General features: G+C 39.5%; 1 protein-coding gene across 1 annotated transcript in view; it reads right to left on the bottom strand.

Moving 5' to 3' along the window:
- LOC108796615 (copine-4) overlaps positions 1 to 9,191 on the bottom strand; it is a 200,173-nt gene extending 190,982 nt beyond the window's left edge. The window contains exon 1 of the mRNA XM_018568113.1: positions 9,021 to 9,191. Coding sequence (XP_018423615.1) covers positions 9,021 to 9,191 — 171 coding nt within the window. The remainder of the gene's footprint in view (positions 1 to 9,020) is intronic.
- Positions 9,192 to 23,052: the final 13,861 nt, after the last annotated feature.

The following is a 23,052-nucleotide window of genomic DNA, read 5'->3' as shown; positions in this document are numbered from 1 at the left end:
TGTTAGGGAAGGAACGAAGTCCCCCTGTTTGCTGGATTGGAACCCAATAGCAGGGAACAATCCCAGAAGGAGAGTCCAGGCTGAGGTACAAGAAAGGATAATCCAAAATGCGTTGTCAGAGTACAGTCCGGGTCGAGGCAGGCAGCGAGTATCATAAACGGTGAGGCAAGCCAGGGGTCGAAATGAGGCGTTGTAGCTGCTTAGGGAATGGCAGAATAACTCAGCAACAAGTCTTGGCTCTGGCTGGAATTTAAACCCAGCAGGGACCAGCGACGCCCCTGTAGTCTGGGCAACAGGAAGCCACAGGTCCCTGCGAACCAATGGGACGGCTGGGAGAGAAGGAGTGTTTGCAAGGCCCTCCCCGGCAATGACCAGCACACGAAGCAGCTAAGAAGCCACGGCATTGCCACATGCGCACGTCACGCACGCATGTCATGCATGCGCTCATGTGCACACATGCAGCACGCCGCCGGGCACCAATTCACCCCAAGAAGGACCCTACGATCTCCGTCGCACCCGCCAGACCCCAGGTAAGAGGGCACCCCTGGTCCCACGACAGAAATGTTAGAATGTCTCACAATGTTTTAATTGCTATCCATGCCTTCCTATCCCAGTGATGACCACACACCTCTATTTCTAGCTCAGGCATCACAGGGACTGGAAGTAGGGAAAATCTCCCCAATGGGGTAAGAGATAGAACATTTTCACGAGAATTTTAATTCTTCCTCACTCAAGCTAAAACTTGAAAAAAAATTGCCTGGTGTGGCAATGTAAGCCAATACCACGGTGTTAGGTGGCCTCAAAGTCACCCAGGGTTCTCAGCCAGAGGGGCTGAGTGGCTCCAGGAAGACAGTACGTGTACCAGGAAAGAACTGCCTTTTCAGTTATTTCCAGGTTGTCTGGATCATAGTTGGGATCCTGGAGCCAGGAGATTTCTTAGAGCTCTGGGTGGGATGAAATCTCCATTCCTGGGTCCATGCTTTGGTAGTGACCAGCACCTGATTGTGCACCTGTGTACATCCTTCATGAAGAGTGTGCTGGGATGTGTTCAGGGCCCCACCTGTGAGTCAAGAGAGCTCCACCCTGGGGAGTGTTGGAGTTGTGTGCGTGCAGGGAGCACACGGACACAGACCACCTCGGGTGCATGCTAGACGCACACGGAACAGCCAGGGGTGGCTGGGAGAGGTCAGGAAGGTCGGTGACCCGAGGACCTGCGGTACAGTCTGCTAAGAGAGCAGAGTGAGGGCTCACGAGGGGTGAGCAGCGTGAGTGTCTTGTAGCTGAGGAAAGCTACAGAGCCATAACAAGGACTGTCTTATGTTGCTGTTTCAAGCTATTTTGTGTTTGCCCTTTCAATAAACTGTGTTTCCTTGACTTACCTGGACTACAGTGGAGTGTCCTTGTTACACTGGATTCAGGCTTTATGTTTATTTGACTTTTATAATAATTTTTTGAATCTGACTTTTTATATAAACATTAAATAATGTAATGACAAAGGATTGCCTTGCAGCTTACTATGTGTGATTAAAACCTCATACTGAGCCCTTTGATAAAGGAGGAGTGATTGCACTCAAAGTCTATGAACAGTCAGCTTTTTTTTTTCAGCACAGCTGAAATCTGAAATAGCCGAGTATGTGAAAAGGAGGCTAGAGCTCCATCTGCTGGCCAATAGACTGCATAATTTAGATATTCAATATCAACACACACATATATACTATACTGTATATACATTACACAGTCACAATACATAAATGTTTTTTTACGTTAGTTTACTATCTAAATATATGTCTATCAAATGCAGAACATGTGAGAGGTGTGATTTTACAAGTCTTTCACAGTTCAGAGCAATCTGTCTTCACGTTCACTGATTTGCATAGTCACTATGCAACAGAACACGAGAACAGTGTGTGATTACTGTTAAATATATGAATAGAATGTGGACACATTTTTTTTCAAGGTAGCTGAAGATACAGTACCCAAGATATGGTAATAACAAATAAAAAACAGTCCACAGACTTCATTGTTTTGTTATATTAAAGTGTATTTGCACTTTTGAAGCCAAATTGTGATACCAATTGTTTTATATTTGTTACATGTTCTAATTCACAAAGCATAAACTTAAATGTATGTAAAAATTGCTGCCTACATATTACTTGCTCTTTCTTGAAAGAAATATTTTTCTCTAAAATGAATTTTCCTCTGGAATTCCGGGGGTGGGGAGTTAAAGGAGAACTATGGGGTTAAGGCTTTTCCCCATAGTTCTCCTTAGGGTAACGTGAGGACTCAAACTAGCGTCCTCCCGTCACCCTAGGCTCAGTATACCGCGAGCTGTGGCTTGTGGTATACTGAGACGCGGCAGTATACCGCGAGCAGCAGCTCTGAGACGCCGCAGCTGAAGCGGATCCCGACAATTATGTCTGGATCCGCCCAGCTGCGTGACTGACAGCTGGCTTTGCCTATCTAGAGGCAGAGCCAGCTGTACCCGCCCCCTCCCCCGTCCGCTCCGCCAGTCAGCGCTGGCCGATCGGAGCGGAGAGGGGGGAATACAGCCCCTCCCCTGTCACGGCAGAGAGCCGTGACAGGATCGAGAGGTGAGCGAACGCCGGTATGTGTTCGCTCACCTCCCGATCTACTGAGCCGACCTTTGACATTGTCACAGGTCGGCTAGAACTATGAGGTGAGTGAAAAGCACTCACCTCATAGTTACCATAATTAACCCAGTAGGTTCTATACTGAAAGTACTGTACTGTACTGGCAGATGTCATTATCAGTTCTAAACTAGATTTGAACACTTTCTGACCTAAGAAGGGGTTAAAAATCAAGATGCATTGTATGTTAATGAAGGGAAGCTCATTGTGTCCCTAATCTTTCTATGCGGACAGCCAGAGTTTCCTGTCACTTTGAAATTGTACAGAGAAGCCCTAAAGGCCAGCTACACAGACACATCTAAAAGGTAAGAAATGTTTTTTACATATTTTTTAGATATGCTGTGTTAATAGGAACCTATAACAAACATTGAGTGGGGTTTTCTCAAATATGACTGCAAAAGGAAATACACTTTAAGACATTCATTTTGGCCCATATTGCACTTGACTCTGTAATACAACGTTCAGCAACACAGCTTACTCAGCTGTGTATATTAGCAGCCCTCTTTGTTTCAGTAAATGAGATACAATTGATATTGTGATGTTTGGGGGCCCACGGAGCACTTGCACAACGTCTTGAATGAAACAAACAGCTTTATTTTCCCCCTTTCAGGGCAGCCATAAAATAAACGCTTATCCTCAGCGAACTCAAAGAAAAAGTCCAAGTCTTCAGCACAAGTAAAAGAAAATAAGTATGTCTCACCGACTTGTTAAAAAGTCCCAAACCTGGGGGAAGTCCTTTCCCAGGAATAGAAGTCCTTCCAGCAAGGCACAGCACAGCAAAACAGCTAATCACTTCCTCCTCAACTCCCACACGCCTCTCTGGGAGTTGCCGACCTTTAAACGCTTTCCTGTGGCAGGGAGGTTAACCCTGTGGCTGTCCTTAAAGGGACCACAACCCAAATAGGGGTGATACATATCGCCCATCCAGGACCCAGCCTTGCCGTCCTCTACAATATCGAAAGTGATATTTCTACTAACACACAAGCAAGGACTACCATGTGATAAGAAAACTTGCAACAGGATCCTGGTAGATTGGATTTATGCAGAGGGAATCACTTACTTTTGTGAGCTGAGGCTTACAATCGATGATGTTGGACCCTTTGGATCATGTCTTTTTAATGTAATTAACTGTTTATTCTAATAAAATACTTTTAAAGATGGTGTGTTTTGTTTTAAATATTCTACTTGCTGTCTATTGCATAGGTGAGAGTGCATACCAAAGGTCCTACACATTTGTGACCCTCTTTTTATAGGGATGCCACATTTTGTTCTTGGTATACCAAGGTAATATCTTTCTGCAAGAAGGTGTACATGGCACCAGAGCTGTTTTTTCTGTCTACTGCCATAATATAAAGAGAGCCAAAAAGAGAGTGCCAATGAGAATAACAGAAGCCAGTGTCCATGGCCAAGTACACCAAAGGAGAACATATACCATTCTACAGCCAAAGACAGATAAAAAAAGAAAAGAATGCAGAATGAGCTTTTGGCATTATATAACCATAAAGGTCAACACTATTACTATTAATTGGGTTTGCCAGAGCTGGTTTTAATGTCCCATCTCCACATATGAACAAACAAAACATATTTAATCACATTAAAAAATATAAATATTGTATGCAAAGCAGACATAGGTAGCAGATTTAACAAGAAGCTCAGTGTTGGAAAAAAACCAAAGCTTACTGTTGCTTTCACTGTGTTGCAAAATTATTTTCTTTCTCTCCTTTTAGCTAGAGATAATGCTGACTAATGACTAAAATAACATAATTGATGTTTTCTCTGTAACGTAGACGTCCACTGCCAAATCGATTGCCATCAAAACAGATGGTTATTTTTCTAGAACATTACTGCTTGACCTTTTTTAAGCTGGAACCCCAAATGAAAGCCCTATTGATCTGGGACTTTAAAAAGATGTGGTCCTCAATACAACATATTACAAATCTGACAATTCGAACCCCCTGCGTCTCCAAGATCCATAGATATTATACCTCTGCTCTAGAAACCATACTTGCAAGCTGCAGTTTTACAGTAAAGTGCCAAAAGCTAACTTGAGATGAAAATGTTTTTTGAGGAAAGGCCATTGAAAAAAGAACAGAATTAAAATATGTCAAGGCAAAAGTCATAATTATTTTAAAAGTGCAGAGAAGAAAGTATGATCATATGAGATGAAAATTCATTCAGCTTGATGGAAATTAATATTTTCTGGAAGTGAAAAGATCAGTAGTATACCAATATTAATTCAGGTCTTATTTGAGAGAATTAAAACCACCCAAATTTGCCTTTTGAATCAATAATGCATTATCAACATTTATCAATATTTGAAACTTCAATTGAAATTAAATTACATTTTCTGATCGAAGATAGAAAAGACAAGAAGTTGTAGTGGAAATGAATAGTGTCAAACCTAACTTGAAAATCAATCTCTATGAACGCAGATAGAATGACAGATGCACTGATAAACAGAGATGCACAGACAGGAGGAGGGCAGCCAGATCAATAGATGATATTAAAATTAAATAACATAGAGGGAGTTAGAGTGGTATTTTTTTTTTTTCCCATCGGATTTTATTTTGCAAATAGCTTTACAGGTGATACATAGACACAACATGTCATTCAAGACATAAGGGTACAAAATACAGCTCATAATGGAGCATTCTCCGTCCAGTTACAATGGAGATCATCTCAGCGTAGCAGAGTCACATCTTGCAATATGGGTTATAACATATAATTTTAAATAGTACTGTGGCTTATTAAGTCTAGTCAACAAGACAAAACTAGGTCAAATTTGCACATGGAATTATGAAGTACATAGGTATGTTTCCGAATGAAATGCACATATCAAGTTTTCACATTTATTTTTCTACTGAAGGACTGGTCGCAGTAACCCATTTTATAGCCAACCTCCTGCAAGCAACAAATAGTGATTTAGAGACCACCAAGGATGTATATTCAGTTCAGGGGTAAGAGTCATAGAGTTGATTTACTAAAAGTAAATACCGTAGGCCATTTACTTATCAAGGGAATTTTCGCTTTGCCGGGGAGTTTTCCCTTAGATGAATGAATGTGGTGAAAATTAACTTTGAAAAAAATAGGGATTGACCACATCTATTGCAGCAAGAGTTGGTATGAAAAGCCAATCTTATACAAAAATGCAGGTGTGCCCTGTGAAGGATGAAAAGGATGAAAAGCTTAATCAGCCTGTGAGAAGGAGACAGGAACAATAACTGAACAGACTGAAGTATGTCATCCCACGTATCATCTGGAATAGGACCAAGGTCCACCTCCCATTTTAATTTGCATGAGAATGGGAACTTAAAGGAGAACTATGTGGTGAGTGATCTCCACTCATCCTCATAGTTAGAGTTGACCTGTGACAAAGAAGCTGTCACAGGTCGGCTCTATGATCGGGAAGTGAGCAGAAACATGCACCAATCCGCTCACTTCCCGATCGTCTCCCTGCAGTAAACAGTGATTGTAAGTCACCGCTCCCCGCAGGGATTCCCCCCTTCCCTCTACGATCATCCAGTGCTGAGTGGAGGAACAAACGAGACAGTATTGTCGGGGTCAGTCCCGCTGTGGCGCTCTGAGTATATCGCAGGCAATAGCCCGCAATATACTGAGCTTTGGATCACATTTTGAAAGGTACTGTAAGCAGTGATCATATGTAATATGCAGCAATTCATAGCATCCAACATTTAATTGGAGCTGGATTAGTGAAGGTCCCTGACAGAATCATAATGGCTGGCTTTTAGAATAGCATATTATGAATTGTCATATGTTTTAAACTTTGTTTGTAATTACAACTGTTCTTGAACTCAACACTAAAAGGTAATTTACTGAATTCCTGAAAATCCACTCCACCAGTGGGTCTCCTGATCTGCTCCTTTGATTTGTTCCAGCAGGTTAGCACCATTTCTGTTTGCTTTATTAAAATGACAGGTGGTAGGTAAAATAGGCATTTTAACCAGGATATACAGTATACCAGAGGCAACCCTTATAGCTACATTTCCTAATATTCAAATGAAGTCACTTCATTTATGAAGCTTTATGCAATAAAGTGCTACATGGGGGAAAGGGAGGGCTGTGATGTTAATTCAGTGCATACAACCTCCAGTAAGCCAGAGGTAAGTTACGGAAATTCCCTTCTAATCTCATGCTTCCCCCTTAGCTTCAGAGATGCAGAAAAGCCTGATAAAAATAATAAAGGAAAAGGCCTGCCAGAGCAGCAGATTGTCTGTATTTACAGATGTACATAAAATAAAGTCAGTGCTGCCTTTACTTGCTCTACAACTGTTAACATTTTCTGATTGTCTGATTTATTAAAGGCATTGAGAATCTTCACAGGATAACGGCTCAATCTGTGCCATCCTATTTTTGTTTTAATTTCATTTTGAGTAAGCACAGTACAATATTTATTGTATTTGCTGTATTCACAGCAAATAACATGATTCACATGATTCACAGGTTTGTCTGATTTATCCTGGGTCTCATGGCTATGCGTTGATTGTAATATTACTAGTAAGGTGTGATAAAACAAGCAACCAAAGGAGCTTGCACATAGCTTTATTTATTTTTATTTTTTTAATAAAATTGTCTTGTTGCTTGCCATGTAACGCCCAATGTTCTTAGGACAGCAATGTATGCAAATCTTGACTCTGACCAGCGAAAAGGAATTGCATTAGCTCCACCTCCCTCCTGGGGATAGCCCATGATGCACACTATACATAAATATAGTTCTTATAGGGTGCCTAATCTTTGTATACACTGCAGTTATGAACTATTTTCTTTGCCATATTCAGTGTTTGGATTAACCCCTTCATGACTGAGCTTGTTTTTGGTTTCTGTTCGTAAATGACTGACACACTTTTGACATTTTTGCTGTGTGATTCTTCCACGTCAGTAATATACTTTCTTACAAAGTGCACCCACACATATTATATATTGTTTTTTAGAGGACAGATAGGGCTATATATTTATATCACATATGTGTGTCTAACGCCTCACTTAGCACAAATACAAATTAAAAAAAGAGGAAAAAACGTAAAAAAAAACTTTTTTTCCCAGTTTTGATTTGTAGTATTTTTTTTTAACAAAACCAGCACAGCTAAAAAAAAATGCAATACATACATTCATTTATTTGTCCCTTATTTTTAATTTTTTTACACTTTTCACTATTTTTTTAAATTTATTTACACTTTTCACTTTTTTTATACTGACAAATTTTATTTATTTAATTATATCAGGCAGTCATTGTGAATTAATCTCACTATTACTGCTTGATAAATTAATACATTTTTTTATTTTTTATTTTTTTATTATCAGGCTGCTTCAAACTTCAGAACAGCCGATAATAAGTTAGTGACACTGATCCTGCAGCAGTTCAGGATTCAGCTGTCAGTGAATGTTTCAGAAAACTTAAACATTCTACTTTCAAGAATAGATACATTATGTGTCTAATACATAACATTTTGTATCTATTCTTGAAAGTCAAAAGATAAAAAAAAAAAAAGCCAGTATAGCTTGAGAGAGATATCTCTCGATCTATACGAGCTGTCAGAATGCCGGCAAAAGCCGACATGTGTGTCTGCTTTGCTGTGACTCTCAGACACCCGATATTAAGGTATCGGGTGTCTGAAAAAGGTTAACCCTTTCAGTAATGGATCTCTAGATAGTTAGACATCTATTACTGAAAGGTAACCGCTGATTCTCAGCGGTTAGCAGCCTTCTAGTGCAGCAAATAACTCGTCACGTACAGTGTACGTGACGAGTCATTTGGTCCCTTTGTGGCTGGACGTACAGTGTACGTCTCCCGTCACGAAGGGGTTAAGGCATCATATACAGTCTTGGGGGAGACAGAGTTGTGACAAAACACTCAGAAGCTAGGTTACAAACTTGCTGTGCCCCATGTTTCATGGGCATCTAAAACTATATGCAGCATCTTTGCTCCGTAACTGTTCTATTTTGTATGATGTGCTTTTTAGTTTTAGCTTGGGTTTAGGTTCCTGAATCTGCAAACAGGACCAGCCATCTAAGAACACATGGTGCAGAGGGTACACCTGCAGCTAGTCTTGAGCATCCTAGGAGAACCCAAATTACCTTTCTGAACACTGTATGATAAGGAACTTTGTTCAGTTAAACTAATACTTCTATATACTAAAGCCCATTGGCTACCATCAAGGACAAAGTCCTCATGCCACTACATGTTCCGTTTCTCATGTCCTCCACTACAGTAAAATCATCGTAGTTCAAATCACTTTCACTAGAACCTGAAAGGCATACTTCTGAATCACATTATCTATTGTTAATATGTAAACTTACAACAAGAGGTGAATTTGTAAAATGATGGCAAGATATAGTGATATATAATGGCCTTACCTCAAACCACTGTCCATGTGACTGCATTTTTAAGATGACACAGGGGTCCGGCTTGGAGAGCGCATCTCTGTCTGATATTCCCTTGCAAGAAACTCTTAGTTCCACCTTGGCAAGACATGGGCTGTTGAAAATTCCAAGGGTATTGGCTGCTGATTCATAAATGTTGCTCATCTTCACTGTAATATATTACACCTATATTAAACAAAAACAAACAAAAAAACTATTAGAAATGTTAATTCTGTTACATACATTCTTGTGTTCAATAAGGATTTACCTCTAAATCTCAATAATCTGTCAGAAAAGCAGAGTGATCCAATCACAATATTAATGAGTTTTTGTACTTCAAATAAATTCTATTGAATTATTCTGACAGAAATAGCTAAATTTATATATATAGAGTCCCTTCCCATGAGAGTCCAATAAAGAAAACAACATTCCAACAAGATGTCAGTCGAAAAACAATCAAACATGTATATTGGAGATCGATGATCTTTGATACATTGTACAGACTTTTACTTAGTGTTGCTAAGGAGAGCAAGATAAATCAGTATGTATTATTGTAAAAACAAAATAGCATACATATACCAAGAGATCTGATATATTTGATCTTGCTTTTAAGAAATGTAAAATGTTTTAAAGTGACTAAAATACTTATTTTACAGTGCCTTCTCCCAATTTTCTATTACCTTAAGATTTTTCTGCTTCCAACTCTTCTAGGAATGCCCTCTGTGCTCTGTGGTTTATCCCATCAACCCAGCATGTTTTAATTACATAGGAACCACAGTGTACAGTTAGGTACCAGGCATCCGCCACACCAATTCTTTGGTGGTGGTAGAAAGCAAAGATCAGGCAGAGGACAGGAAAGTGACACTAAACTCAGGAGTTAAATCTTAAAAATGCATTCTATTACCCTATTAACAAAAATGTATCTTATTTGTGTATCACTCGGCTGTAGATCATTAAATCATCTCTGAATCGGTGCTGACACTGTCCTTTCTTCTGGAAGTTGCTACTTTTGTTCCCCATGGTCCCTGTTGGTTGTAAAGTAGACACCGCTCCAAGCTCGCTCCTGTGATGGACTACAATCTCAATACAAATTAGTGAGCTTGGAACAGTGGCTACTTTAAAACACACAGGGACCATGGGGAACAAAAGTAGCCACCCTCCAGAAGGAAGGGCAGTGTCAACAACAATTCAGAGATGATTTGAAGATCTACAATTGAGTGATACACAAATAAGCTAAATTTTTGCCAATATTTAAAGTACTTGAATGCATTTTTTAAGATTTGACTCCAGAGTTTAGTGTCACTTTAGGTGTTTTCTTTAACAGACTATGCATTAATAATTTTAAGATAAAGTCCCTTTAACTTACCTTTTAATGTATTTTAATTTGGTGTCTACTGTTTTAAGCTGGTGTTTATTTTATTTAAGCAAGCATCAGTGAAATGAGCACAGACAGAGACACTTTTTTCACTAAGGGGAACTCTGACTCTTTCAGCTCTCTGTGCTATTTGAGCTTCAGCTATTCATTGCATACAGCTCCCCTTAGGCCTGGTTTACACCTAGGCCTTTTTGAGCAGTAGAAAAAAATCCCATGGTTTTCAAGGGCCTCGTTCACGCCTGAGCAACAAAACATCAGCAGCAATACGCCAAAGGCAGAAACAAGTAGGAAACGTGTGGCTGAAGAATGTTGCACATTTTTGGTGTGTGTTTTTGCGTGTTTGTCTATTGGCCACAATGTTTCTTGAGCTTCCAGTCAAAATGCGCGTTTTCATGTTTCCATGTTTTCACGCACGTGTAAATGTGCCAAAACGTGCATGAACTTGCCTTGCTGACTGGGAATATTAAATATAACAGTTTTTAAGCTATAGTTGATATCTACCTGGCTAATAAAATGAAAGAATATTTACAAAATAACATGATTAACAAATAAAGGAAATGTATATTAAAAAATACACACATTCTCTTTAAAGCGGACTTGAATTAAAAAAGTGAAGATTTACTATGTTATAAGAAACTTTTATAAATGTTAATTGTCCCAAAGAAGTGCCCTAAAATAATTACCCATTGTTTGGTATTCCTTTATAAAAACAACTGTGTACTTCCTAATATGTGAGGGTGCCTACAACCTGTATATCTGTAGTGTGAGATCTATGGCACTGCTTTCTTTGACACATTTGGAGTGAAATTTGGCACTCAGATGTGCTGTTCAGTGTTTTCCTTCCTAGAGGCACTGATATCAGAAAGCAAGAGCCCTGCCTTTACCAAGATGGCCACATTTACCCAGAGACACAGCAAAACAGGGCATGGCACTTGAGTAATGAGGAAGGATCACATGCAGGGAAACCAAAGGCAATACTGGGGAGTATTACTTTGCCCTCTGCTTGCCTTTTTTGGGCCCAGCTTCTAGAGTTTAGAAAAGGGATTCTTAATCTCTTATTGATTACGGCTTCCCAATGGATTGTCCAATATTTTCCCATACCCATACCCCAGACTGTGGAAACAATCACCAGTTCTTTTAGGTAAGAATTTAAATTCAAATGCTGTCAATTGGTTGGTTTTACTTTATATATACAGCAGATATCTAGAAGAAAAAAAGCTGACAGAAAATGATAAGGATGTTATCATTTTAATTTTATTTTTTATATGCAAATAGCAAATCAGAAAAACACAACTTAGCTATAACGACTAAGATTGTTGGTGTAGTTTTTGTGCAATCAAAACATGGAATTAAGGTACATTTACTGACAATGCTATTCAATGTTATCTGACACATTAAGTTGATTACAATAATCAATATTGCAATAATGCAATTTCAATAATGCAGAGAATCCTGTTTCCATTTATATTACATTATTTAGAGAACCGGTGCCATACCACCATCACTTGGTTCCCCAAGGTGTAGTGATGCTCCTGGTTAAGAACCCCTTATCCAGTGCAGTGGGCTTGATAGTTGTGTGGGAGGTAAGAACATAGAGTTGTGTACTATTTATACTAAATAATGAATGTCAAAAAATACATAATATATAGCTTCATCAACGGACTACTTTGCTGTACCTGATGACATATAACTAAATGTTAAAGAACCTCTGGTGTGCCAATATAAACATTGAAGACAGCGCAGACGCACTTGATATGCCATTTGCATGCTAATCGTTTTGGTTACATGTGAATGAGAAATCAGAAGGCAGACCAGCAGTATGTCTCGTTCTATGAGAGGAAGCAGTTGTTGTAATAATAAAGATGAGTATTGTTTCCATGCAAGATGTATTTTCTAAGTGATGGTAGTATGAGTAATATACAGTATATGGTGATCCCAGTATGGGGGCTCAAGGCTATAACACTACCTAGGATCAATTTGTTTTTTATTTTCCTTTGTATTAAACAGCAGAAGTAATTGTTTTTCTTATAAGAGAATAGTTTGAACGTTAAGCCATAGTTCTGCTTCCAGTAAATGTTATATGTTACTTCAGAATTGTTGAGCTTCAGCTCTGATGAAATTTCAAAGTAAACCATGCATAATGTAATAAAAGAAAAGTGTCTGATTCAGACTTTGCTTGGAAAAAATTAAACGAGTAGGGGTTAACTACAGAGTGATAATGAAAACTTCCAAGCTATAGAAGTGTTTATTATAACATGCTGAGATTTTCTGACATTCTGGAAAATCTATGCAGCCATTTTTTTCTTAAAATAGCAAAGAAAATTTAACATTTTACTTTGCATGTGGTGTAGCAGAACATTGGATGAACTTGGCTGAAATACTGCAGCAGCTCATCACAACAGCATCCAACTGAAGGTTGGCCACACTGTATTTTTCATTGCCCCTCTTCCTTAGTAAGCAATCTGCCTCTATGTACAGCACAACTTGAATGCAGATAGCAGGTATAATTCTGGAGTCAAGTGAGACCTAATGCTGGGGATGGCAACAGGTCGATGTGATGAGGAGATCCCCCCTATACCAGCCACTAGCTACTGACCCCACCTGCCGCCTCTCAGACCTCAGATCAGGAGGAAATAGCACTGCAGAGCTGAGGGAAGTTCTAGGCTTTTTCTCTACTCTTATGTGTCATTTGACACAGTCAAATGGAGACCTGGGAGAACTTTCCTTATTCTGCTGGGCGCTACTGCATGTGAGGTCTGGTTAGTGAATTTTATAGAAGGGGCAGATTTGTGTTGTGGGCAATTTTAGCTCAGGGGTGGATGTTTGTACTGAAAATAGGATATATTTGCTTGGGGGAAGGGGCGTATAAGTGTCAGGTAGCCCAGACCACTGCACTGTTTGTTACATAAAATGGACTCCTGCACTTTACCTTACATAATACTGACCTTTAAACTCTGTATCACTACTGACCCCTGCACTCTGCATTTGTTACTCCTGACCTCTGAACTCTGCATTACATATGCATTACTATACCTGGAGTTCAGATTTAATAAGGCAGACAGGTTTGCTTCAAGCAAAATATTCTATTCCAGTATTGGTAAATGCTTCAGGAATGGACTTTGAGGAAAGATATATAGCAGGGCCAGTGTAACAGTTTAGGTGAATCTACTAAATCCAGGGTGATCCACAGTGTTTGCAAAGATATTTGGTTTTGAGTAAAATTCCTTACTACTAGGGATGCACCGATACCGTTTTTTCAGTACCGAGTTCGAGTACCAATATATATTTTTTGATACTTGTAAAGACTCACCACCCGGCTTCCCGATTAGCAGGGAAGCCGTCTCCATGTTTCCTCATCACCAGGTGACGGAAAAGCATGAAAGCAGCTTTCTGACCAATCAGGAAGCCAGGCGCCGCGTCATTACACGGCGCTTGGCTTCCTGATTGGTTGGGAACAATAAATGCTGCCTGGCTTCCTGATTGGCTGGGAAGCCAGCTCCATGCTCCCTCGTCACAAATGACAAGGGAGCATGGAGCCGGCTTCCTGGCCAATCAGGAAGCTGGGCAGCATGTAATGACTCGCTGTCCGGCTTCCTGATACCAAAAGCTCAAGTATCGAGCTAGGCATCAGAGCATTTGGGCGAGTACAAGTACTCACCCAAATACTTTGCATCGGCACCGATACTGATACTGGTATCGGTATCGGTGCATCCCTACAGTGAGAGATTGGTATTCATATTTAGTACCTCTGGGCCATGTACATGGGACTGAAGCAATCAGAATCATTACACTGAAATATTTAAGGACAGCATTACCTTTTAAAAAACACAAGAATTAGATATTCAAAAAACAAGTAGTTTAATATGCATTCAAAGTTAACTGGGTCCAAACTATGCACACTACAGCATTTACATATTCTAAACAAGCGGTAAAATACTTTAAAACGAGCCTGCATCCACCTCTGTAACCTTTGGCATTATGGAGAAATACATTTTTAAAGTTCAAAACAGAGGCTCTGAAATCTTAAGGTTTTTATTCCTATTATTTTCTATTGCAGCAATATCTTGGCAGCCTCTCGGCTGAAACCACTGTTTGAGGAATGGAGTTCCACAATTTTTCAGCTCTCTCAGTATATATTTGCCCTTTACTGTTTAAGATTGAACCTTTTCTCTTTCAGTTTCAGATGGTGGCCTCTTTTCTTCTTGACTGAACTAACAGTAAACAATGTATTACTAATTATGCCATGACCATTAAACAATTTGTATATTAATATCATGTCCCCTCTCAGTCTCCTCTTTTCAAGAGTGAACAAGTTTAATGCCTACAGTCTTTCCTCAATGTTTAGGTCCTCTAACCACTTTATTAGCTTCGTTGCCCTTCTCTGGACTCTCCAGCTCAAAGACATTCTTTCTGTGGATCGGTGACCAAAACTGTAACGCACTCGAGATGTGGCCGAACAAGTGTTTTGAATAGAGACAGAATTATGGATTTGACTTTATGGTACATTCCCTTTTTTATACATGATAGTACCCTGCTTGCCTTATTTACTGCAGCCTGGCATTGCATGCTGTTACTAAGGAAGATGTCCACTAGGACTCCCAAATCTTTTTCCAACTCTGATTCGCCCAGCGGAATGCCCATAAATGAGTAGCTCACCTGTGTATTTTTAACTCCAAAATGCATAACCTTACACGTCTCACTATTAAACCTCACATGCCCACTTCCTTATTTAAACCAGTACTTCCTGTAATATTGCTATGTCTTCTATTTATTATCCTACATATTTAGTGTTATCTGCAAAAACTGAAATATTGCTATTAATAGCAGTCCCAATATCATTAATAAACAGGTTCAACAGCAATGGCCCCAAGACAGTACCCTGTGGCACACCACTGCCAACCATTCGGAAAATTATCTATATATTCATCTCTAGACACGTTCACTAGCCAGTTCTCTATCCAAGTACACACCATTTCATCAATGCCCAAAGAGTGAAGCTTGTAAACTAAACATTTATGAGGTATCATATCAAATGCTTTTGCAAAATTAGGTTACACTACGTCCACTGGCTTTCCTCTGTCTAGGTTGCCACTCACCTCTTCATAGAACTCTTATAGTTTGGTTTGACATGAACGGCCTTTCCTGAAGCCATGTTGGTTGTCACTTATAATATCATGCTCATCAACATATTCATAACTATGGTCCTTTAACTTGCATACTATGGATGTTAAGCTGACTGGTCTATAATTCCCAGGTACGCTTTTCAAACCTTTTTAAATATTGCAACATAATTTGCTTTACGCCAATCTGCTGGTACCTCCCCAGTCAGTCCTTAAAAATTAGGAACAATGACTTTGCTATTATCATACTTAGCTCTTAAAGTACCCCTGGGTGCAAGTTATCTGGTCCTGGGAATTTATTCACATTAAGTTAATCTAGTCCGCAGATAACCCTATCTTCGGGCAACCACAGTGGTAGTATTTTCCTCCCAGTACTACATCATGTTTTGTTGTGTTCATTAAACCCATCGCTTTCCCGAGTAAATACTGTGGAGAAGAATGCATTTAGTACTTCAGCCGTCTCCGTAATCTACCATTCTCATCCTTTATAGGACCCACCTGTTCTTTTTTTTTTTTGCAAACTGTGGCAAAACATTTTTTGTGTTCTATTTTAGCTGCCCTGATTTAATTTTTACATTTTCTATTGCATTCCTTGTAATTCTGGAAGGCCAGTACTCTCCCTTCCCTCTTATATGTTTTAAAATGCCAGGTTCTTCTCATTGATAAGTTTTTTTTACCTCTGGGTTCAGCCATGCCAGTTTATCTTTTATTCTTTTATTTTTGTTGCCCAATGGTATGCACTGTCTAATGTTATTGTTTAGAATATCCTTAAAGCAACCCCACTTAGGCTTAGTGTTCTTTGTTATAAATAGTTCCTCCCATTTGATATCATGCATTAATGACTGCAGCTTGTTGAAGTTAGCCTTTTTGAAGTTTAGTGTTCTTGTCAAACTAATCTGCCTTTCTTTTCTGTAACCTACTGTGAACATGATCACCCTGTGATCACTGTTACCCAAGTTCTCCCAAATTGCTATGTCTGCAAACTGCTCTGTATTATTTGATATTATTAGATCTGATAATGCATTCATCCTAATTGGTACTTCTAAGATCTGTTCCATAAAACTGTCTCTCAATAAGTTAAGGAAACGGCAAACCTCGGTTGAGTGTGCAGTGCTTTTTGTCCAATCAATGTCTGGATAATTGAAGTCCCCCAATATAATAATGTTTGCGTTTCAATCAACCAATTCAATCTGTGAAGGTAGTTGAGTCTCCTCATCTTCCTTTATGTTTGGGGGTCGGTAGCATACCCCCACAATCAGTTTACTATTTACCTCATGCTTATTTAGTCCTAGCCACAAGCACTCAGCACCATCACAATTTCTATAGTTTTATAGTAGCAGTAGTAGGAAGACCGATGAATACTGATGAACAAAGGGATTATTTGGAGGGCTCCGCCTACTACTCAAATCCTTTTTTATTTGTCATGGAAGTCATGTGAATACCTGTATTAAGAAAGTAATGCTCCAATTAAAGTTATTTTACTGGAACCTTGCCTCAGTCATAAAGGGACGAAATAGCAGCTAGTGTTGCCACAGCAATTGAATGACTTTAATCTTCTGCTTGCTAGAAGGGTATAAAAGCATTTCCCAGACAGTCGAGGACTCTGTTATATTCAGCTGAGCACAAGACTGACTTATTTTTAAGCTATCCTGTGAATTGCCTGTATCCAGCTTCCTCACAGATAAGAGATGTAAACAAGTAATTTCACACTCTGTTACAGAACAGGATTCATATTAAATCTTGATAGCTGTGTATTTTCCCTTGGTCAATGTTCCTTTCCCTCCTAGTTTTCTTCTCAAACTTCTGCAGTGATCGCTATCTTCTTGGCATGTTATTATACGCTGTGGTATACTTTCAGTAAAAATATATAGTTTTTCTAAAGAGAATGTAGTATGTTAAAAATGTGAACTGTTGGTCTTAAAGCAAATTATCTGACATAGTCTACAGGAAAATCCACAAGTGGTGAGAAATCCCAGCCTAACTAAAAAAGAGAAGATATTACTTCTCTAATTCTTACTTAATAAAAGGAACTATGGGCCAAACTTTTTTGGCAATAGTTCTCTTTAGGATCATATATACTATATCCTCCTCCTCCTCCTGTGGCCCAAAACTCAGCATATAGAGGGCTATTGCCTGCTATATGCTGACAGTGCAGAGCAGCACTGCATCTGGGAAAGATCCCGACAATATTATCGGGATCCACCCCACTGCCTGATTGACAGCTGACTCTGCCTCTCTCCTCACCTGTCCTTCACGGGAGCTGCCCGATATGGCTGTGCATGCAGCACGGAGCTGTACGTGCCAGCCTTTTCTTGTGCGAATGAGGCCTTAATGTTAAAGTATTATACTTCAATATTAAAACAGCCATGGCCTGCTAAGTGAAAGTTACTGGCAAAGGGCAGACATAAGTACCTGTTCATGTCTTAAGATGTATTCCTTTGTGCCTGTGGAGGACTCTAGTTCCTAAGCTCAGGCTTTATGCAGGGTCACAATTTCTCTCCTAGTCAGGTTTATGCCCTATGTTCTCCCGGCACTATGCCATGCCCCCTCTTATTCAACTGTTGAATTGCAGTACTTCTGCTGACCACTGAAAACGAATCTGTAGCCAAAAAGAACCTCTGTTAAATTTTTACTCATATTTGTGTCCTTGTTGGAAACGTTTACCCTCACTTAGTGTCCAGTGACTACTGTCACAGAACAAAAGAGGAAACTTAAAATTGTACAGTGGTCACCAGAACAAGAGTAGAGTGGAAATCTTGTAACAGGGACACCTATTTTGATGACAGTTGCAAAAGGTGGGCATTCTTATTATTTTAGGAATTTTCCCCTCACTTCATGTGAGTGTCTGGGGAAGAAGTTGAAAGTAAATCTTCTCAAAAAGTACAGCCAGCAATAAAATCCTGTCAGAGGTCTTAGTCCTTCCCTATTAGAGCCCATCCACACCAGAAGCCACATTGCATGACTGCTGGTGCACATGTGCTCGGCACACACAGAACGCCACCCAGGCACATAGAACATAGTGGTGCACTGCGGTGTGCTGAAAAAAGTACTGCATGATGTACTTTGTATCAGTGCACACCACCGCACGTGGTGTGAACCAAGCCAATCTGGAACAAGGCAAATTGCCTTGTCTTGCATTGGGGCTGCACTGGAAAAAGATGCCCAGTGCAGCCCCCACGCTTTGGGTGTGAACAGGCCCTCAAAAAAAAAGGTTTTGGCTGGAGTTCCATTTTGATTACATCTTGAAAGAAGTAGAGCCAGAATCCAGGATCCAGTTCCCTTACCAGACAAAAAACACTGAACTGAAGACAAATGCAGGTACTTGCCTGCACTTGACCATTATTATTAGTCTATACAAAGTTTTTGGTGGACAAGGCATGTCCACATTAAAGTTTTATCATGCGGTACTGCAAAGTCAACTACAAGAAAAATCCAACAAAAGTATTACTCTGTATAGATGTACGTTGTAGTAATGTCTAAGTTATCTTTCAGAAGAATTTCTAGTTGTAAAATTACTTCCCGTGTGTGAACTGCCTTGGAAAGAATTAGTCAACAGTACCCTGGCTATGTTCTGAGATGCAGTTGGCATGGTCTGCATTAGTAATCAGATGACTCAAAATCTTCTCATGAATATTTACTTCTGCCTAGATGTTGTCAATTTCATACCCACATATAAATGATAGTAAATGAAATGTATAGCTGTGATACACAATCAGCTAACACCCTTGTTTAATAATACTGTATGTGGTATCTGTTTTAATGTACTTTTGTTTCTAGGTTACACATTTATAAAGACTAATTGACCAAAAGAAATTCATCAGATCTATGTCTGATATTTCTATATCTTCTATGTCTATTCTAGATATCTATATGTCTGAACCAATATAATTTTATAATGCCTCCCAACTGTCCCTGATTTAGAGGGACTGTCCCTAAGCCCCGTACACACCAGGGCAGTTCGGTCGTGTGGATTTTTCCAACAGTAAAAAACACAATTATTCCTATGGGGCCCGTTCACACAAAAACGTTTCAATCCACCTGCCACCCAAACTGCTCCCTGAGCTACTTTTTCAGCACTGATCAGCGCACTTTCCATATAGATTTCAATGGAAATGTGCTGATCAGTGCATTTTTTGCGCATTTTTAATTGCGTTTCAGCACTGAAACACTATTAAAAATTTAAAACGGACAAAAATGCCCTTTCCACGGCTGAAACATTTCTACCCTAGTGTGAATGGGGCCTTAATTGGAACCCAGTCCCTTTCTCCCTCTTTCCTCCTCAGTTGTCCCTCTTTTTGGTCTGATAAACAGATATCTATGAAAAGGTTTTATTTAACGACCAAAATGATTATTCTTCTCTAATACCTTTATTTTATCACTTAATTGTCTTGTTTTCTATTTTGAAAAGCCAGTATAAAGGAAAAGTAATGGTGGAAAACAATCCTGGGTTTAGCAATCATTTTTGGCATATACATTTTTAATGGTCTGTAAAACTGGTGATGTGGCAGGGCTTTGTCCATTGCTTAAATATATTGTGCTGAAGGGTGTCTCTCTTTATCATAATAGAAAGTAAAGAGGTATGATTAATTAACATCTACTATCACAAAAACTGAAAGTGCTTTAAACTGCACGTGAAGGGGGATTTGTTAAAGCTAAATAGCTAAATCCATGAGATATATATAAAATGCCACACTACAACTCCTCTGACTCTAATAAACACTGGAAAGCAATATTAAAAATGACAGCTGTGAAGAAATATTAATGTTGCCTATTAGCAGCTGAGCAATAAAGCGTCTAAGAAAAACGGCAGAGTGAGAACCCTGTTTGTATGGAAAAAAACAAAACAAAACAAAAAAACAAAAAAGATGTATCTGAGAAATATCTCTGAACGGGCAATGTATTTAGACAGAAGGCTAAGAGGTCATGGAACATAGTGGCAACAGTGTAATTGGAAATATACCGAAGCTGACAATCCTAAAGGCCTCATTACCATACAACCAGCTGGTTCAATTACAAGGGCATGTGAGAGAACTGTACTGAGGAGAAATTAAGAGATCTGACACATGACAGACGGATGCTTAGAGCTATATGTGAATCACTGCAATTCAAGGGCTGGAATCACTCACTATGTATACAAAGAACAGATTCAGGATGTTGACAAAGCCAAAAATATCCATATAGTACACATTTCACTAAAGGCCCTCACAGAATTTTGCCTTTGCCTGTAAATAATAACAGATGCATCTGTGTGAATTAATTGCAATCACAGTGTTAAAGTTAAACAAAGTTGACACCACGATAAGAAAAGCTTGTGGATTCCTAATTAGTGACCTACAACTGGAGGGTATGATGGTTACTCAAAACATACTTGAATTTTGCCTTTAGCCCATAGTTCCCAATTGTCCCTCATCTGGAAGGACTGTCCCTCTATTAGAACCAAATGCTTCTGTCTCTCTGTTGTAGCTCTTTTTGGTGTTATTCAATCTTTTTCAAACTTTTTCCGCAGAGGAATCCTTAATATAATTTTTAGGCCTGCTAAAACTAATTAATTGGGAGTCATAATTAATTGGGAGTGGAAATAATGCCCCTTATATTGGTGAAGGAAGAATGCCCTCCTTACAAATAGGTAATAATATCAGTTTCATGCAGCTGGCTCTGCCAAGTAGTGTGGACCCCAGAACTAGGCAGGCACCATCAAATGGGAGCCCAAACAGCCGATGAAAAAACACTCGCAAACTCATGAAGAACCCTAGGATTCCACAGAACTAGGGATGATCAGATACTAGGTACCATACTAGACACAAGTAGAAGTACTGATACTTTTCCAGCTCCAAGACTAGACTAGAGAAAAACTCAAAAGTTAGGAGGCAGCTGACATTTTTAAGGAGCATTGGCTAGGGGGCTCCTGGGATTTGTGCATCGCCATTTTAATGTATGATTTATTATATACTGTATATAGATAGATATATATCTATCTATATGTATATAGACAGATATATATCTATATAAATATATAGATAGATATATGTCTATCTATATATATATATATATATTAGGGATGCACCAATACCATTTTTTACAGACCAAGTACAAGTACCAATACTTGTCCAAGTACTCACAGGTACCAATTACTGATACATTTTTGTTTAGTGTCATGTGACAATACAAACTAATGATTTCAGGACAGTAGGGTAGGGCCAGGGCCCTGTTACAGCTGCAACCTCTGCGACCCTGGTAGTTCTTGTGAAAATGCAGAGTATCGCACTGGTATTTCAACATCTCTACACAGACCCCTTGTTGAGAATTGCTGGTCTAATTTATAGGTTCTGTTTAAAAATGTACTATTTATTATAGGTGTTTATATAGTGCCAACAATTTACACAGCGCTTTACATCACAGTGCACATTCACACCAGTGCTTGCACTCAAGGAGCTTACAATCTAAGGTCCCTATCTCACATGCATGGAGCCAATTAACCTACCAGCATGTCTTTGGAGTGTGGAAGGAACCAGAGTACCTGAAGGAAACCCACACAAGCACAGAGTACCTGGAGGAAACCCACGAGAACATGCTCCTTGCAGATAGTGTCCTGACCAGGATTTCTGCAAGACAGAAGTGCTAGCCACTATGTCACTGTGCTGCCCTCTAACCTCTTAGTGACGGGAGATGTACATTGTACGTCCGCGCCACTAAGTGCCCAAATGACTGATCACGTACTACAAACACCATTAGTAATACTGGCGGGGTACTATAACAAAATGTCCCTATTGGAAGATTTTTGCAGGGAAGAATTAGTGCCTCTGTGATATGTTTTGCTGTTTGTAAACCCATTTAGGATATTGCTCAAGAAGTTCTAAAACTAACAGGGTTATTCATTAAAGGGTGAAGAGTTTGGAGAAAGCAGGAGAAGTGAACAATCTAAAAAACTTTCCAATTCAGCTCCCTTTCCAGTTCAGCTATGTTGACCTAGATTGTTTTCTATTCCTGCCTTCTCCAAACTCTTCACCCTTTTGTGAATAACCCTGTGAATATTCCACTGTGTAAATTAAAGCTAAAATCCTTAACTTCAGTCGTGCACAGCTGTGTAGGCTCCGATCCTGTGCTGAAATTCCTTACTCTGATTTCGCTGCATGCAGTAAGCTTCTCACAGGGTGCATTAGAAGATGCAGCAAATCAGATAGAGCCCGCCTAATTTACCGGCTGAAGGAAACCCAGTATCATCCAATACTTTCATCCACAGCCTTAATGTCCTTGGCCCGCTCTTTTCATTCATTTAATTTCAGTTCTTTCAAAAAAGGAAGCTCTACATCACATATGGGCATTACTTTGGGCAGTCTATATGCAAATGCAGTCGACCTAGTAATGCCTACTGTTGCACACTGACATCCAATTTACTTCTTTGCACTAATGCATGCCCGTGGTGCTGGCTCCGCATAGGCGTCTCTACAGGGGGGCAAGGGGGGGAGAGTTTCTGATGTCTGCTTGGGGGGGAGTTTCTGATGTCTGCTTGGGGGGGAGTTTCTGATGTCTG

The sequence above is a fragment of the Nanorana parkeri genome, unplaced genomic scaffold (genome assembly GCF_000935625.1).
Source record: "Nanorana parkeri isolate BGI_ZX_2015 unplaced genomic scaffold, ASM93562v1 scaffold1139, whole genome shotgun sequence".
NCBI classification, from domain to species: Eukaryota; Metazoa; Chordata; class Amphibia; order Anura; family Dicroglossidae; genus Nanorana; species Nanorana parkeri.
The sequence above is the reverse complement of the archived record's forward strand: the minus strand, read 5'-3'. Positions and strand labels throughout refer to the sequence as shown.